Genomic DNA, 19,462 nt, shown 5'->3' with positions numbered 1-19,462 from the left:
GGCGCATGGGCTCAGTAGTTGCGGCACATGGGCTTAGTTGCTCCGCGGCATGTGGAATCTTCCTGGACCAGGGATTGAACCCGTGTCCCCTGCATCGGCAGGCGGATTCTTAACCACTGCGCCACCAGGGAAGTCCCTGTTTTATCCATTGCTGCGTGACAGATCACACAACGTTTAGTGGCTTAAAACAATAATAAACAACTCACCATTGCCATGGGTCAGGAATGCATGAGCGGTGGTTAGCTGGGGGGATCTGGCTGGGGATTGTCTCATGAGGGCAACGCTCATCTGGAGGCTTGACTGGGCCTGGAGGCTCCACTTCCAGGGCAGCTCCCTTGCTCGCCAGGCAAAGTGGTGCTGGGTGTTGACAGGAGGCCTCCGTTTCTAGCTCTGTGGACCCGTCCAAAGTGTCCTCACAGTATGGCAGCAGGCTTTCCCCAGGGGGAATGATCCGAGAGAGCAGGCGGGGACTACAATGCCTTTTCTGAGCTACCCTTGACGTCACACTCTGCCGTTTCCACTGTATCCTCTTCGTTACACACATCAGCCCTGCCCAGTGTGAGAGGAAGGCTCCAAACCTCTGGGACCTTCACTTTCCTCATCTGTAAACAGCCCTACTTGGCTGTCTGAAATAACCCATGAAGAAGCATTTGGTAAACTCGTAAGCAAAGGGGATGTTCCGAACAGAAGGGTTCTGCTAGCAGTGAATGCTTAATGAGTGAAAACCTCCTGTTGAACCCCACGCTCCTGTTCAACCGGTCCAGTCAAGGAAAGCGGGGCTGGATTTGCCAGAGGATGAAGAAGGCATGCCTGAGGGCTCTTTTGGGGGTAGCCACGCTGTGGACTGCTCTTCTGGAGCGGAGGAACCGTGTCGTGGGGAGACCTGTCTGCTGACAGGGCCCTTCCCTCGTTCAGTCCAAATGTCGGAGGGGAGACAGGAGGCCACACGCTCTTGCTGGATGCTATGGGGGCCCGGGAGAGAGGCTGTCCCACGCAGGCCCCGACCTCATCTGTCTTGCTCACTGATCTGACCCCGGGCCTGGCTTGCCATGTTGACTGAACAAAAGAATGAACGTGCCCCACAGGGGCGATGGTTGTTTTAAACTCGGCCTCTGTTTGGGAGTCTGTGACTGTGCTGTGGAGACTTCAGTTTTGCAGGCTGCTGTCACGGTTTGACAGGAGTTGAGCTGCTATTTCTGCTTCCATTGAAGCTTGGTGGGCGTCACTTTTATGTAAGATTATTTCATCTAATATTAACATCAGTGCCTATAATACCAGAGGCCATGAAGAGAAGAACTCGAATTCCTGAATAAATCACATCTCACCATCATCAGCTCTATAAACTCATATTGTAATATGTGCACTTAAATTTGTAATTGGGAACTTCCCTGATGGTTCAGTGGTTAAGAATCTGCCTGCCAGTGCAGGGAACATGGGTTCGATCCCTGGTCCAGGGAGATCGCACATGCTGCGGAGCAACTAAGCCCATGCACCACAACTATGAAGCCCGTGCACCTAGAGCCCGTGCTTTGCAACAAGAGAAGCCACCGCAATGAGAAGCCTGTGCACCACAACAAAGAGTAGGCCCCGCTCGCTGCAGTTAGAGAAGGCCCACGCACAGCAATGAAGACCCAATGCAGCCAATATATAAATAAATTTTAAAAATAAATTTGTAATTGTCCTTAGTGTGTTAAATTTTGACTTCAGTGTCTCCTTAACTGACCTCTAATCCCCGACATTTCAGTCTTTCTCTTGTCTTGGTAACTGATTTTCTTTTTCAGAGCCTCCTTTGCTTGGTGTAGCATTTTTGGGGGGTATGCTTAGTGCTGCTGAATTTTTAAGCTCACATATCATTTGTAAAAGGAAGAATCTAGGTTGCTGGGACATCCTGTAGATTGTGGCTGCAGCTACAGAGATTGTGTGATGATTTAAAAAATCAAATCCTTTCAAGTATCCTGAATTATTCCATGTAGACTCAAGACTGTCCTCAAAATAGATCCCGCCCTGTGCCCTAGGGACCCGTCATCTCCTTCCTTCTATTCCTGAGACACTCAGTTCACAGCCTCATTCTTGTGCTGCCTCACGGGGACTTGTCACCAAAGTCCTTCAGTGCTGCTGCTGGCTGTCACTATACATGGGGAAGAACTTAAAATGCGAGAGATTTTTAATGGATTGTATTTTTTACTATGGAAATTTTCAAACGCATAAAAGTAGGTGATGGCCCATCAGCCAGTGTCAGCAAGTCTCACCGTAAGGTCAGCCTAAGGCCTCCCCACCCTCAGTTAACTTGAAGTAAGTCCCAGACATCTTTTACATAATTCTAAGAATAAAGTTTAAAAATAATTTTAATAGTAATGAATATTTGTAAATATTTCATTATGTATCTCTTTAGAGATTAACGTTTCTTAAAAATTAATCTAAATGGCATTAACATGCCTAAAAATTTAACAGTAATTCCTTAAAATTATCAAATATCCAGTCAATATTAGAATTTCCCCATTGATTTCTCTTTAATTAAAAAAATTTTGTAGGCACTCAATAGATATTTATTGAATGAAACTTTCTTTAAATTCTGTAGTGCTTTGCAATTTTCAAAAGTTTCACACACGTGATTTCATATAATCCCGTAATAAAATTTCCCCATTGGTTTAACATTTTTTTACAGTATCCAGAAATCAGGATCCAAATAGAGTCCATTCATGGCAATAGTTGATGTTTCTCCTCAGGTTTTTTAAAATAAACTTTTTGTTTTGAAATAATTTCAAACTTAGAGGAAAGTTATAAAAGAACTCCTATGTACCCACCCTTCAGAGCTTCCGATTATGAGTATACTACATTTTCCTTGTCATTCTCTCTATGTTACATTTATGCATTATTACTTCTTAACTCTTTAAGAGTATGTTTCAGACATGATGCCCGTGATCACTTAATACATCAGTGCGTATTCCTAAAACAAGGACTTTCTCCTATATATTCACAGTGAAAACATGGATACAGTGCCACCATCCAATCCATGGACCCCATTCATATTTTTCCCGTTGTCCATATAATGTCCTTTTGAGGTAGACGATCCACTCCAGGATCTGAGATTGCATTTGGTTTTCGTGTCTTGTCACTTCAGTTTCCATCTGGAGAGTCTTCCATTTTCCCCTTGTCTTTCATGACCTGGACATTTTTTTTTTTTTTTTTTACTGAATTACATTGGGTTTATTTCATCCTAACACAGCCATTAAAATGCAGAGCTCTGCTGTGCTTTCTAAACACAAATAGTGGGAGAGCTTTGAAATTCCCAGTGGATTTATCAGGAAGAACACTTATACCTCTCTTTATCCATTTATTACTTTTTGGAAGCCAAGGAGCAAAGAGATAAGGAACGATGAACTGATCAGTCGTGTCCGATGTTACCATGAGTGTAAGTAAGAAACGGGAGGAGAAGGTTCGCCAGCTAAGGAACCCCGCTAGTTTCTGGCGGGAGCAGGTGCAGGTCGGCTGAGTTCCTGGAGGAAAACCCACATGGCAAATGTGGGGGCAGTTCTTTAACTGTCTGCGTGTGCCGTGGTCGCTTTCTCTAACAGACAGTGCGTGTTTTCTTTATTGGTTTATAGCAGGTCTTTCCTTCACTGGACCTGGACATTTTTGATGAATTCAGGCCAGTTACTCTGTAGAATGTGCCTCAATTTTGGATAGCCCAGGGTTCCCTTATGTGTAGGTTCAAGTCCTGCACTGGTGGCAGGACTACCACAGGATGCATACTGTGTCCTTCACAGTGCGTCACATCGGGAGGCACATGATGCTGACTTGTCCCACTACTGGCAGTCGTCATTTGGTTAAGATGGTGTTTGCCAGGTTTCTCCACTGTAAAGTTAATTTTATAATTACTAATCAATGACTAATTAGAAAGTATTTTTATGGGGAGACGCCTTGGGGCTCTGTAAAACCCTGTTTGTCAACAAATCTCTCCGTTGATTTTTAACACCCTTTGGGGATTCTTGCCTGAATCAGTTATTATCTTGATGGTTGCCAATTGGTGATTTTCTAATAACATCATTCCTTCTGTTTTTATTAGTAGGCATTATGCTATAAAGAAGAGCTTTTTTTTTTTTTAAAAAGAAGAGCTTTTAATTTATCTATTCATTTATTTATATCAGTGTGAGCTCATGGATTTCTAGATTATCTAATGGGTTGTTACCTGTAATTATTATTTATTTTGACACTCAAATTGTCCCAGTTTCGGGTAAAAGGAGTCCTTTTAAACTGGCTCCTGTGTCCTTTTGACATTCCCCATTTGAACACCTCCTTCGTTTTTTGTTCAGCAGAATGATCCTGGTTTATCTTGTACTGGAATCTGCTATTTCTCCAACGAGCCCTGGTTCCTTTTAATGGAAAATGGTATCTAGAAGCCAAACACTGGGCGCTAGGTGTCGTTGTCATTGGGACATTAGTGCTTCCAGGCTCTCGTTGTGGATAGAGAGAGTTTTTTCTTACCTTCCTCTTCCATGTTTCCAACTTCAGACTCTGACAGTAAGAGATCTGGCTCCCATTATTCTCAATATATTTACTTATTTGCTCAGTCCCTTGTGTGAAAAGACCCTCCTGGTCACACTCACCAAATCCCCTCTGTTCCTGCACAACCAGTCGTGCTGCTGAGTTATCTTGATCTTGATATTGCTGATCTTGGTGGTGTTGGCCAAACCCCTCTGCCACAGGACCTGGCTGCACTGTCTTAATCCCCACAGCTTAGTACCTCCTGGGAAAGGGGAAGGGGCTCCCCAATCTCTCTCTCTTTTTTAAAAATTAATTAATTGGCTGCATTGCGTCTTCATTGCTGTGCGCGGGCCTTCTGTAGTTGCAGAGAGCGGGGCTACTCTTTGTTGTGGTGCACAAGGCCTCTCATTGCAGTGGCTTCTCTTGTTGTAGAGCACGGGCTCTAGGCATGCAGAGCATGGGCTCATTAGTTGTGGCTCGCAGGCTCTAGAGTGCAGGCTCAGTAGTTGTAGCGCACGGGCTTCGTTGCTCCGCAGCATGTGGGATCTTCCCAGACCCGGGATTGAACCTGTGTACCCTGCATTGGCAGGCGGATTCTTAACCACTGTGTTACCAGGGAAGCCCTCCCCAGTCTCTCTTGATTTATGGGTTCTTCTTCTTTCTTTTTTCCCTCTTGCAGTTTACTTGTTGAAGAAACTGGGTCATTTGTCCTGTAATTTCCTACAAACTGGATTTTGCTACTTGCGTCTCCATAAGGTTGTTTATCATACAGTGGAATTGTTGGGTCATGTGGTCACTCTATAATCATAGTGTTTTTGAGTATGTTTCTTTGGATAACTTTTTTAGTGATTCCTCTATATATTACATTATATATACATAACTTATCACGGTCTACTGGTGTCATTTTACCAGTTTTAGTGAAGTATAGAATCCTTACCTCCTTGTAAGTTCCTTTACACTCCCCTGTTTACAGTATAATTGTCTTAAATATTTCCTCTACACACATGTGGAACCACATCAGGCAGTGTTTTAATTTTTGCTTCAACCATTAAAACATTCATCCATTTTCTACTCGACAAGACCTTTTTAGTCTAAACCTGAGATCTAAAGCATTTGTGTAATATTCTGTGACAGGCTCTCCACTTAGTCTGAAGAACCACCTTAGATGTCGCTGAGTCATTCATGATATTTGGATATTTTGGTGGAACCACAAAGAGCATCTAATGGATTTTCAGTGAGTGATGTTGACAGAGTGGGGTGGTATTACCCCGTTACTCCACCTTCAGCATGTGAGGTCAGCGGAACTTTTGGTCACCTCCCTGGGTTTGTTCTGCTGCATGTAACACACTCGTTAATTCACTCCTCCAGCCCATCATCTCTGAGCTCCCATCACGTGTCACCGTGTGTACGGACAAGACAAGCCAGGTCTGTCTCATGAATCTTACGTTGTAGTTTCTAAGGGGCAAATATAAACAATGACCAGGTAAAGCAGAACATTTTTTTCTGGATGGAAACCTCAGTTTTCTCCGTGAAAAGAGCCCTGTGCTGGTGGCAGAGAACCCCAGTTCCAGTGTTGGCTTTGCTGTTTACCCGCTCTATGCATGGGGGCACATGACTTACCTTTTCCTGGCCTCCTCCCCTTTCTTGGCTATAAAATGGGGCTAATTCCCTCCTACAGGTGCCTACCATATAGAATATACTTGATAAATATTTGCTGAACAAATCGATGTCTGCTTTGTCCACTTTATGGGCCCTTGAGAGGATCAAAAGTCTCATGTTCGTGACAGACTCTCATAGAAAGTGAGGTACAACCTGGATGTAAGTTGTCTTGATAAACGTGCTGTCTTTTATAAATTACTGTCATCCTCCATTTGTGTAAAAATGTAGTGACACGAATTTCAGTAACTGGAGGATGGATCCTGAGTCTCCTTTTTAATTTTTATTCTAAAAATTACATTAGAAATATCATTCCTGTAGAACTTGTAGCAGCATTTATTTAACATTGTCAAGGGAAACTAAGCGGCAAAGAATGAGGCCAGAAGCAAAATGAAATGGTGTCAGGTCTCGTAGTGGTGGTCTCCCCTCCGAAAGCAAACACTGCGCCGTAGATGCTTCTGTTTGATGGGTCACTTCTGACACTTGCCATGTTGAGTGTTTTCTAAACAGAGCCATCCCACCAGCTTTGGTGACTCCTGAGAGCACGCGTGAAGCCTGGGGGACAAGTCTGTGTGGCCCTGGGGGTGAGTGGGTGGGCCTGGCTCTAGCGGCTCAGTCCCTTCTTTGGGACCTCCAATAAGCCACCCACATCTCCAAGCCTCAGCCTCTGCACTTGGAACAGAGAGGTGTGACATTCCTGCCTTTCTTATCGCATCTTAAATGGCTAACCCATGTGAGACACTTCAAAGGTACGCCCTCGGGGTGGGGTGGTTGGAACAAAGAGTTGAGCTTCGTTGCTTAGACCTGGAAGGGTCCTAACAGCATCCCCTTGGCCCGAGAGACGGAAGAACCGAACTGTGCTGTTTCTTCTGCCTGTGTCCCTTACAACCTTCCTCACTGCCCTCCCCGCCTCCGACATCCCGTCTGTGGCCGCTGCTCACGTGCACCAGCAGTTTCTTAGTTGAGAATAACAGAAAACCAGCTCTGGATGTGTTACACAACAACGAAGGTCTTTACTGGAAGGATCTTCAGTTGCTCACAGGATCCCTGGAGAGGCTGAGCAGAGATCTCAGAGGAGAGGGGAGAACAAGGCAGACTGCGCAGCTGGATCCAGGCCCAAAGTCGTGTCACAGAACCATCCTGGCGAGCACATTGCCATCCGGGCCCTGCTACCTCTGCTGTCCCTGAGAACTGGTTGTTGCTGCTGCCACCACTGCCAGCAAATAATTCTCCCCATCCCTGTTCTCTCTCTCTCTCTTTTTTTTTTTGGCCGTGCAGCTTGCAGGATTTTAGGGATTGAACCTGGTCCCTCAGCAATGAGAGCTTGGAGTCCTAACCACTGGACCACCAGGGAATTCCCCCATCCCTATTCTTTTAAGTGTAAACTTTTAATAAAGTACACTATGCAGTGCGAAAAGTGGGTGAATCACAAGATGAACACACTGAATAACCTCTGCCCCCGCTGAGGAAATAAAACATGAGCAGCCCCCCCAGGAGTTCCCCTACATCCCCTTCCAGTCACTGCTCCCCCAGGGGTAACCGCTGTCTTGACGTCTCACCCCAGAGCCTCCTTTTGCCTGTTACTGTGCTTTCTCTCAGTGGAATCACACCATACGTCCTCTTGGTGTCTGGCTTCTTCCGCTTAGCACTGTATTTGTGAGGTTCTTGCAGGTTGTTGTGTGCAGTTCTGATACTTCTGTTCTCATTGCTGTGTAACACTCCACCGTTTGGATACACCACCAAATGAATAAACCACTGTTTGTTTATCTGGTCTAGCGTGGACGCACGTGTGCATTGTTTTCAGTTCTCGGCTATTAGGAAGATGCCGTGGACCTTCTGGAACATGTCCACGGGTGCACATCCCGAGTGGGGAGTTCTGTAGGAGCAGAATTGCTGGATCATGGGGCCTGTGTGTGTGTGTTTCCCATAACGGATGACATCGAGCATTTGGCTATCCTCTTCTGGGAAGTGCCTGTTCAAATCTTTTGCCCATTTTTAAATTAGGTTGCTGGCCTCTTTATTACTGACTTTAGGAGTTCTTTAGATTTTCTTGACACGAGTTCTTTGTTTGATACATTTATTGCAAATTACTCTCCCAATCAGTGGCTTGCATTTTCCTAGCGTACGTTCTGCATCTCTAGATTCAGATTTTAAAACCTCTGCAAACACGGGATTGGCCTGGTTGCTGGGGATCCCTGACAGCAAACATCACACCTTGTTTGCAGTCACAGGATTTCATTCCATGTTGACATAGCCTCTGGGGAAGAGCCTGGGCCAGGACTCAGCCGCGCACAGCAGACGTGACTCTGGCTAGTGTGAGTCGAAGGCTGTGCGGCCAGAGGCGGGGTGGCTTCCCACTCACTGGGAGGGCTGGAGGAGTGGGCCGGAGGGAGTCAGAAGCAGTCTGAGCCGCCAGACTCTCACCACGCCTGCTGTGACGGGGCGAATGGCGGAGAGCGCTGCAGAGAGCCCTGGGACCTGGACGCTTATACAGAGCATGCGCCCTCTGTCCTGCAGCCACGACGGTTGCCGTTCCTCCTGCTCACCTCCACATTTAGGTCTTGTGTGAATGCACGTCGTCGGTGGAAACGGATTCCTTGGAATCTTTGCTGCAGGTCGTTTCTGGCTGTCCAGCCACTGTGGTATCAGAAGAGGGGAAAGCTCTGAGCAGGACGGGCAGCTCTGGGGCAGGGCTGCTCCAGTAACGAAAGGAGCCGTGCAGGTGCCTTGGAGTGTTCTAGGCGGGAGCCTTTGCACGGCGAGGTACAGCCCAGTGATTGGTGTGTTCAGCTGATGAACTGGTTCAGCTGCATGTGAGGTTCCAGAAGGTCATTCCTCCACCCATCTGTTTGGCCATCATGGTTAGTGTCCTAGGGCTGCCATGATAAAGCACTCAAAACTGGGTGGCTTAAAACAAAAGAAATGTATAGTCTCACACTTGTGGAGGCTAGAAGTCCAAAATGAAGGTGTCAGTGGGCTGTGCTCTCTCTGAAGGCGCTGGAGGAGAGTCTGTCCCAGGCCCACCCGGGCTCTGATGTTGGCTGGTGAACCTTGGCTTTTCTTGGCTTCTAGATACATCACTCCCATCTCTGCCTCCCTCCTGTTTCTGTGTCTCTTCCTCTTCTTATAAGGACACCAGTCATACTGGACTAGGGCCCACCCTAATGACCTCATCTTAACTTGATTATATCTTCAAAAACCGTGTTTCCAAATAAGGCTGCATTTACAGGTGCTGGGGTTAGGACTTCAATAAATCTCCTTGGGGGACACAGTTTAGTTCACTTTTTTTGTTTTTAATTAATTAATTAATTAATTAATTTGTTGACTGCTTTGGTCTTCGTTGCTGCCCGCGGCCTTTCTCTAGCTGCGGCAAGCGGGGGCTACTCTTCATTGTAGTGCACGGGCTTCTCATTGCAGTGGCTTGTCCTGTTGTGGAGCACGGGCTTTAGATGTGCAAGCTTCAGTAGTTGTGGCTTGTGGGCTGTAGAGCACAGGCTCAGTAGTTGTGGCACTCGGGCTTAGTTGCTCCAGGGCATGTGGGATCTTCCCGGACCAGGGCTCAAACCTGTGTCCCCTGCATTGGCAGGTGGATTCTTAACCACTGCGCCACCAGGGAAGCCCCTAGTTCACTTTTATGCCCATCATCAACCCAGGCCTTGTCTGGACCCCCTCCTTTGGCTGCTCCGGATCCCTGGGCTTTCCCAGACCCAGAGCCCCCACGCCGCTACTCTGGGCTGGCCTGGCCCTCCTCCTAGTGTTTGCTTGGGCAGAGTCCCTCCCTGTTTGAGACACTGCTCTGGTGTACCCCCGACCTCTCTAGGACAAGAAAGGGTCATTCTGTTTCCTAAGATCCAACCGCCGGCAGCTTATCCTTTCATTTTGTTTTTAAAGCCAACTTTTAACTGACAGCTGGTATGTGTGTAACATAGAATATATTGTATGTGTGTAACAGACACACAGAAAAATAGGTAAATTACAAGAGTGTAACTCAGGACTTCCCTGATGGTTCAGTGGTAAAGAACCTGTCCTGCAATGCAGGTTCAATCCCTGGTCAGGGAACTAAGCTCCCACATGCTGCGGGGCAACTAAGCCCATGCACGTCACAACTACTGAGCCCACGTGCCTCAACATGCCACGTGCTGCAAACTACAGAGCCCACGCGCCCTGGAGCTTGTGCGCCACAACTAGAGAGAAGCCCACATGCTGCAACGAAGATCCCACTGCTGCAACTAAGATCTGACACAGCCAAAAAAAAAAGAGTATAACTCAATGAATTTCTGTAAAACGAACACTCCCTTTATTTTGAATTTATTTCCCTCTGCTTATTAAATAGTATCTTGCAATTTATAGGCCCATCTCTTTCACAAAACGGAATGTTCTTTGAGGCCAGAAATTGTCTCTTATTTATCTTTATACCTACCACCTCTCCAGTTTCTAGCACAATTCCTGTATGTAGTAGCCCACAGGAAGTACTTGCCAAATTAGAATGTGGAGGATCGGTGGGGAATTTGCCAAGTGAATCAATCAGCTTGCGCAAGTGTTAAACACGCAAGGCTCACACCAGGCTGAGTGCTTTGCTCCAGATTCATAGCTTTTGTCTTTCTATGTGTCTGGGTTAAAACTTGCTGCCTGTCAATTTGTTTTTCTTGCCTGTGTGTGTGAATGTCCTCCAGAACGCATAGCCCAGGGCAAGGATTAAAGAACTGACACTTTATTTGAGAGATGCAGTCACAGGGCAGTGAAGCAGAAACGGGGAGTGGGAAGATGGAAGTGAAGATGATGCAGTGCATTTCCTTTGCTGGATGTCACCTCACAGCGAGCGGCAGAGACACAGCGGGCCTGGTGCATGGACTCCTCCAGAAGATACGCGAGGAGAAAGCGCACCGCTGAGCAGTCCTCAGAGGCGAGAGCGGAGGGAGGATGTATCTGCCCCGTTCGCTCCCATCTCCCATTTCCCACTGTCATTTCATGAACGTCCAGAAGTGGAGGGACAGTTGCGCAAGGAGGAGGCACTGACTGAGAGACAGAGGAGGAGGCGGTCGAGGGAATCTGAGAAGATGCACAAGGTTTGTGTCCAGTATGCTCCACACCTTGTGCTACTCAGGTCCGCTCCTGCCTGCAATGGTATCAGCCCTCCCACTGTGATGGGGGGAGCAGCATCCTCTGAGAGAACGAAAACACCTTGACCCCTTCCCTGGGAGGGGACGTGGCCAGTCCAATCAGCAACAGGGTCCCCTTCCTGGTGGCCAGCTGGCGTCCCCTGGAAGACTGAAGCAAGAAGGCTGTGGAACAAGCTGCTTTGGTGCTGCTGTGGCTGGTCCTGAAGCTGTAGTCGATATGCATCCTCTTCCTCTTCCACCACCGGTTCTAGAACCTCTTCACTCTACTGGCACTGGGCCAGTTTTCTGCTGCACAGGGGATTGGGTGCATCTAACCCCCGACATTGTTCAAGGTTTAATTGCATATCATCTTCTCTAAGGAATGTAACCAAAGCAGGAGAGAATCAGACACAGCTGTTCAAAGGAAAGATAAATGTCTTGTCAAGTGTCAAGTCATTTGACTTTAGAACTGGTAGAAGGGTCAGAAAAGTAACAGATGATGAGCAGCCAGGGAACCTACGTGAGCATTAAAGAGCCGCAGAATTGCCAGGTGAGCTCCTGCACTGGCAGGGTCACGTGCTGACCGGTTGCTCTTCCTTTTCCCACATCCTCTGTAGAAGGAGCTTTGGTATGTCATTTGTTGGGGGGGGGGGGGATGGAGGAGGAGTGGTGTCTGAATTTCCTTTGAATGTCTAAAGGAGTGAGTTAATAGATCCAGTCATGATAGTTGGATCTAGTTTTCAGACGTTGGTCACAGGTGGAAATGGCCCACACTTTAGTCTTCTCTGCTTCCCCTTTCTTTGGTACCATTAGCTCCGTGACCTTGTAACCAGCAAAGAGTCAGTGCCTTGTCACGAGGGGTACTGTGTCAGCCCAGCTGTTGCCTTCATCCCCTGGGGCCAGAGGGGAATGGTGGCACCCTTGCTCTGTGGATCTCAGTTCCCAGATCACTCCTGGCACGGGGGTGGTGGGCCCAGGTCCACCCTCTGGGGTTCCGGGTCTCTAATCTCAGTTTTAGTGGCAGGTTCCCACCATGCTTCAACTCTGTGGTTCTGAGACTTGATGGAAAGAGCCTGGGATGGGGTCTGAGGTCTGTGCTGCCCAGCAGGACGCTGGCAGTCACCCCTCTCCGTTTCCTGGTATCTGCAAGGGCTCAGACCACAGCACGTGCCACCCTGCATGTGGCCCTGACGCAGGCCCTCCTCCCTCTACCACTCCCCCCTCGGGGAGCCCTCCCCCCACCCCCCACCAGCCAAGCCTCTACCAGTCAATCTCAAGAGGCATTTATCTCCCAGCGCTGACTCCAGGGCCTCTGCCAGCTGCAAGGGCCTGAGATTCCGAGGATGTGCCTTGAGGCTTTTTTCTCAGTCTAGAACTGTTGAGTTTGGGAGCCTCACCCCCTCCCTTCTCTTGTATCCGCAGAAATCAGGGTGAAATGGCCCACACCTGCCGTGGCACCATCAACCTGTTCGCTGCGCACTTTGACACGGAGGACTCTTGCGGTATCGTGCTGACCAGTGGGGGCAGGACCTACCACCTCAAGGCTGGCTCGGAGGTGGAGCGGCAGCAGTGGATCACCGCCCTGGAGCTGGCCAAGGCCAAGGCTGTCCGCTTGATGAGCAGCCACTCAGGTAGCGCGTGCTCGGCGCGGCGGGAGTCTGTGCAGCGTCGTGGGTCTGGAGAGAGTGGCAGCTGGAAGTGTCTGGGGGGCGGTGGTGACCAGCAGACCCAGGCTAGTTCAGACCAAGCTCAGAAGGTCAAGGTGTGTGTTCGCCGTTCCCACTCAGCTCCGCACGTCCTCGGCAGCGGGATGTCAGGTGGTCAGGGTGGCTGGCAGTTCTCGGGATGGAAGTGTTTGTGGTGGGCAGGGCTGCGTGTGCCTTTCTTTGGACAAGTCTGGTTCCTGGGCTTCAGCAGAACCTTTGGATGCTGCAGTGGGTCAGCTCCAGAAGCAGAGTGAGGCTGGTGCACTTGTCCCTCAGGCCGGACGTTTTCCGAGGTCCATTTTGGAGGTTGAAAACCATTTAGTCAGAGCTGCCGCCTTTGCCAGGGTGGAAGGTCAGCTCAGAAGTCCTGAGCAAGACATTTTATTTTCTACTTCTTTTTTTTTTTGGCTGAGCTGCCCGGCTTGTGGGAGCATACTTCCCTGACCAGGGATCGAACCCAGGCCCTTGGCAGTGAACGTGCAGAGTCCTAACCACTGGACTGCCAGGGAATTCCGCTCTCTTTTACTTTAACACATTTATTTTTTAAATACGTAATGTCTTGATAAGATTCATAAACCAGAGGTTTCAAAAGCACATGCGGTGATGCCTGCCCTTGACTCTCATCCCCAGCTGCGCACCCCGTTCTCCCACCCAGGGGCAACCAGAGCTACCAGGATCTTATGTCTTTACATGTGTATTCAAATAAGTACTTATTTAAAATAAATGCAGTCCCTCCCCTTGCTTTTTTTTTTTCCATTTAGCAATACTAAAAAAAAAACCTTGGAATTTTTTCCTATAAACACAAAAAAGCTTCCTCCTTGTTTTTACAACAGTACAGTACTTCATTGTACAGATGTACCCTAGTTTATGTAACTTATAGCCTGTTGAGGGACGTTCAGGTTGTTTCTTTAATTTACTATGACTCACAGCACTGCAGTGAGCAAGCTTGTATTTCATTTCACGTGTGTACATGACTAAATGAAGCGTACGTCCCAGGAAGTGGGGTTGCTGGGTCAGTGGGACTGTGCATCTGTAATTCTGGGACACTGTCCTGCTGCCTCCCACCGGGGTTGTACCAGTAGATGCCTGCAGCCCTGTGTAAGAATGCCAGCCTCCCCAGAGCCTCACTTGCCCACCCAGAGCAATAGCAGATGTTTCTGATGGGTGAAAACTGGCTTCTCACACAGGGAGGGCGGGACTGGGAACCCGTGATCCTTTTCAAGTGATAAGCAAAAGGTGTGTGTTTACATAGACCTGTGTGTTTTTTAGAGGCCGGCCTCCAGGTGGGAAGGAGTCACAGCCCCTGTTCTCCAGGATTGTCTCACAGGCTGGTTTGGGAGACAGCGAGTCCTGTGGAAGGAGCTCTAGCACAAAGCAGGCTGAGGTGCTGGTGACATGAGTCACAGTGCCCCACACTCAGTCTCCCTGCATTGGGGTCTCTCCCCCAGCACTAGCTTCTCAGTGCACACGGGAGGCCGCTGGCTAGCAGTCTGACCTTCTCTTCCGGTCTCACCCATTTGGAGCGTGGGTCGCCCCTTGATGCTTCTTTTCCTTGGGGTCAGCACTCTGTGGCACAGGTGTGTCAGCAGTGATGCTGAGCTTGGCCCGGGGTCCCTAGGGTCCCACTCCATTTCCCGGTGAAGGGGGATGCTTGGGGGCCTCTCAGGTATGGGCTGCACGGAGACCTGCGGCGGGACCTGTGGTCTCCGTTTGGATGCTTGTGGCAAAGGATGTGGCTGGTGGGGCTGGGCTCAGGACAACCCCGTGGGCCAAGTGCGGGAACATTGCTGATCGTGGAAGACCTGGCTTCCTCTTACTAGCGTCTCCTAAGTAACACCAGTCAATCAATCAATCAATGCCTCATTTTTAGGAACTTCTTGAAAATAATGTATCAGGCTAGCGCTTATTGGATTCATCATTCTGGAACAATTTTCCTGGGACAGCCAGCAGGAGGGGTTTCTTCTGCAGCTGGCGAGGAAGTGCTTTTTAACTCAGCTGACAGTGCTAGCAGTCGCTAGGCTGCACTTCCACTAGGAGAGGTTGGGACCCCGAGGGAGCAGCCTTGGGCTCACTTGCCTTCATTTCATGTCCCTTTCGGGTGGTCGGAGGCTGATGCACCACATGTCTTGTGTTCCCACGGGGTTAGCCTTCCGGGTAAGGACACGGGACAGACATTCAGGTACAGCTCAAGGTAACAAATGCTACGTGTCAGAGAGACATGGGAGGATTCCTCTCCTTTTGGTGTTTTGAAGCACAAATATTTCGCTGAAGAGAAGATACAGATGGCAAATAAGTTCATTATTTGCTATTAGAGAAATACAAATTAGGATCACTGTGAGATATCACTGCACATTATTAGAACAGCCGAAATAAAAAATAGTGGTAGTACTAAATACTGGTGAGGATCCATCATACGTTACTGGTGGGACTACAAAATGGTACAGCCGCTGTGGAAAACAGCCTGGCAGTTTCTTGAAAAACTAAATGTGCAATTACCATATGACCCAGGAACTACACCCTTGCACATTTATCCTAGAAAAATGGAAACCTATGTTCACACAAAAACCTGTACACAAATGTTCATAGCAGCATTATTTTTAATAGCAAAGTCCTGGAAGCTTCCCAAATGTCCCCCAGTGGACTGAACAAACCCTGGTACATCCCTACAGTGGAGCGCTCCTCGGCAGTCACAGTGAACGCACTATTATTGATGCAGGCAACACCTCGAATGAATCTCAGAGGCATTATGCTGAGTGAAAGAAGCCGTTCTCAAAAAGTTGTGTGATTCCATTTGTGTGACACTCTGGAAAAAGCAGAAACTAGAGATGTAGAGCAGATCAGGGGTTGCCAGGGGTGAGGGGTGAAGGGAGGGCATGATACAAAGTTGTAGGATGAGGAAGTGTCTGGGGCCTTATGGAATTGTTCTGTCTCCTAGTCGTGGAGCTGTGTCATGAATCTATACGTGCATTAGAAGGCACAGAACTGGGGAATTCCCTGGCGGTGCAGTGGTTAGGACTCGGCGTTTTCACCGCCGTTGGCCCGGGTTCAGTCCCTGGTCAGGGAACGAAGATCCCACAAGACGACAAAGAAAAAAAAAAACAAAACTGTAGAACTGTACAGCAACAAAAAAATTTGCTGTGTGTTAATTTTAAAATAAAATGCAATTTTGACTTCTGTCCCTTCTTGGCTCTCCCCGCCCTCCAGACCTGCCCAGCTTCCCCTCTCCTCATTCGCACACCGTCTTGCTGCCAGGCTGGCTTGCACGCTGAGCCTCCCACTTACAAACCCTCTTCCTTAGCACCCAGCCCCTTCCCACACCCTGCTTCCCCTTAGGTCTGCTTCGCCTTCAAGGAGAGGCCGTTCTGGAAACCCTCCTTGCACTGGCCCCCTGCCTGGGCCAGAGGCTTGCTCTCTGCCACCCGGCTCAGCCCCTCAGGCGCGTGCGTGGTGGCGTGGTGCTGAGTGTGAGCACGGGTTCCCAGAGCCTCGGATTCCCCGCATCGGTCAGTCCACCAGGGGCTTCAATTGTGTGCCTCCCAGCATGCTTCCAATTCAGAGATTTCTAACTCAGTGGGGGCCAGTCTGGGTTCAAACCCTGGCTCCCGTGGTAGCTGTGTGACCCTGGGGGAGGTGCTTGCTCTCTGTTGCCTCACTCTCTCCTCTGCAGGGCAGGCTTAATCATAGAATCACCCCTTAGGGGTGCTGTGAGGACTAACGTAGGCAGTGCATGAAACGAATTTAACACGTGGCTTGTCCAGTGCTCAAGAAAAGGCAGCTGTAGTTATTGATAATAGTCACCTTGGCAGCTTTAAAATAATACAGGTTCCCACGTCTCCCTGCTGGGATAAATCTGAACGAATGAGAGCAGGATTGGGGACGGGGTCGGGGGGCGCCTGCGTTAAAAAAAAAAGAACCTTCTTGGATAAGATTGCCAGATTTAGCAAATAAAAATACAGGTCACCGAGTTTCATTTGAATTTCAAACACACAACGAATAATGTTTTAGTATAAATGTGTGCCATGCAGTAGTTGGGACATACTTATACTGAAATTTGTGTATTGTAATTCAATGTAAAGGGCGTCCCACATTTCATCTGCCTGCATTTAGCCTCATCCTGGGGGACCATGCCGCGCAGCCCACGTGGGAGCTCAGCTCCTGACTCGCTGGGCGGGGTCCAGAGTGGAACTTCTATCAGAAAATGGAGAGTATCCTTTCACTGGACACAGGGGGGAGCTAGAGGATGGTTGGTTTGCTTTCCTTGCTCCTAAATCAGTGCCTAAGGAGCACCAGCAGCTTGGCGGGCTTGCAGCCTACCTCAGAATCATTTTCAGATCTTCAGGTCCGCCTCCCAGTGGGGGCTCCAGGAGGCTGTGAGCAGTGAACCCAGAGCTGGACACCCCTCTTTCTTGGCCTTTACTTCTGGGGGGGCTAATCCAGCCCCTCAGGGGCTCCCCCTCTCCTGCCCTGCTCCCCCAGGCTGACCTGCCCCCACACTGATGTCATAACCCTATTCTGATATCACAGCCCAGCACTTGGAATTGTCCCAGGCAGCCCAGATTCTGCCCTTAGAGCAACCAAGGCCGGCATTTGAGCAGGGGGTGAAGGGGGCCTGGGTGGCTGGTGGCCCTAAGGGCTGACCCCAAAGAACATCTGGGCAGCCTGCCATCCTATTGCTTCAAGATGAAAATCCTCTAAAAGGTAGGACTTGGAAGGCGTTCCTGCTGTTCCTATTGGTCATGGTCCCACAAGGTGAAAATAAATCCCTGGGGAGTGGAGGGGGTTTGTTCTGACTCTGGAAACAGCTCCTGGAAAACCTGTTGCCTTTGTGCCTCAGCATACAAGTGGCCTGGAGAAATGGTGGTCTTGCCTTGGTCCACTCAGCACTCTTCCCATTCGAAGGGATGGCTTCCTGAAGTGTGGGGTTTCTGACTTGTTGGGGAGAGCTGTTCCTTAGTGCTCAGAGAATGCCTGCAAGTGCTGAGCCATAGTGGCGTCTCCCGTGGCCACCCCCTGAGGCTGGGTGGGGACAGGGGTGTGCTGTCTCAGGACAAAGGGAGAACATAGCCACATTCACGCTATTAACTCTCAGACCCCTTGGTCCCAAGGAGGAAGAAGCCCCATCCGCCTAGTTTAGCAGAAGGTATAATCAGGTCTCTTGTGCGCTCATTAAGTTAGTAAAATATTGACTGGCATGGATTAAACAACACACACACACACACACACACACACAAACCCTGAGCAACTTCTCTCTAACTTTGATGGGCACAAAGGCCGCTGGGGTGAGCACGTTAGAATTCTTAGGGGAGGACCACCTAGATTCTGATGAGATGATCAGGTGGTGCCCAGGAACCCCCATTTTTAATATGTATTCCATGCAGTGTCCCTGCCAGCCCTCCATGGGTCTCATTTTGAGAAACACGGTCTGCTCAGACTCGTGGATGGCTTGCTGCATCTGCCTTGCTTTCTCCCATTTCCAAATTCCATGTTTTCCATGGAACGGGTTTTTTAAAAAATTTTTTTATTGAAATATAGTTAATTCACAATGCTGTGTTAGTTGGACTGGGGGTTTAACTCAGTTTTACTACCACGCACTTTTTTAATGCACTGGATTCAGAGAGACAGAAGGGACCGTGCGGGGCGTTCACCAGGTGCGCGCGTGAATCTGAATTCTTGGCCCCTGCCTTCTAGGTGTAGGTACAGCCTTTTTCTCCACCTAAGAAGAGGAATTATATCTGTACTGGGAGTACTATGCATCAGAGGCTCTCTCTTCACCGTCCTCACCTGGACTGAGAGAGCGGGACTGTGGGTGTGAACTGTTGGTCATGGAAACTGATAGCGGTGAAGGGCGTTGCTGACCAGAGGGGCTGGCTTCTGTTTCTGTGGTGGCCCCGGGATGAACATGTAATGGTACCTGGCGGGGGAGCAGCCGTTGCTCACTGATGGGGCAGCCCCTCAGGATGGGAATTCCCTGCTTGCTTTGGCTGTGAATTCAGGGCTCCCAGAGCACGAATGCCACACGGCGGTCTGAACAGATAAACAGATCTCCGCCTAGTTTGGAGGGGAAGTCGGTTTCAGGATTCGAGCCCTCTGGATTAGGCAGTGTCCAGCATTCAGGTGCTCAGGCCTGGAGTATCTTGTGGTCTCAGCACTTCCCTCCAAGCTTCTGGCCCAGGTGGGAGGCAGGACATGTCCTGGCCCTTGGTCCTTGGTCCTTGGCTCTCAGATTGCAGGTCAGAGGGGTTGACCACACCCAAACCCTCCAAAACACGGATGTGTCAGCCTCTCTTCCCCTCAAACCCTTTTTTTTTTTCCCCCTCAAACTCTTCACTTCCTTGACTCACACCTGGGCCGCCTCATCTAGACCCAAGGGAGGAACGGGGGGCAGTTAAGATTTCCCCTCGGCAATGCCAGGACAGGAAGCCGAGCTCACTCCATCCCACATGCCCACCCTGGTGTTTGGGGAGAGAAAAACCCGTGCCCAATTTGAGAAATGAGGCCTTGGGGATTTTTGTCAAA

The 19,462-nt window shown here is 49.1% G+C and overlaps 1 protein-coding gene across 3 annotated transcripts in view; it reads left to right on the top strand.

Annotated features, from left to right (window-relative positions):
* Window positions 1–19,462, top strand: part of OSBP2 (oxysterol binding protein 2) — a 158,190-nt gene that overhangs the window by 33,618 nt on the left and 105,110 nt on the right. For all 3 annotated transcript variants that reach the window (XM_057744131.1, XM_057744133.1, XM_057744132.1), the window contains one exon: window positions 12,663–12,871. In XM_057744131.1, coding sequence (XP_057600114.1) covers window positions 12,663–12,871 — 209 coding nt within the window. The remainder of the gene's footprint in view (window positions 1–12,662; window positions 12,872–19,462) is intronic.

The sequence above is a fragment of the Hippopotamus amphibius genome, chromosome 8, assembly GCF_030028045.1.
Source record: "Hippopotamus amphibius kiboko isolate mHipAmp2 chromosome 8, mHipAmp2.hap2, whole genome shotgun sequence".
Taxonomy (NCBI): domain Eukaryota; kingdom Metazoa; phylum Chordata; class Mammalia; order Artiodactyla; family Hippopotamidae; genus Hippopotamus; species Hippopotamus amphibius.
The sequence above is the reverse complement of the archived record's forward strand: the minus strand, read 5'-3'. Positions and strand labels throughout refer to the sequence as shown.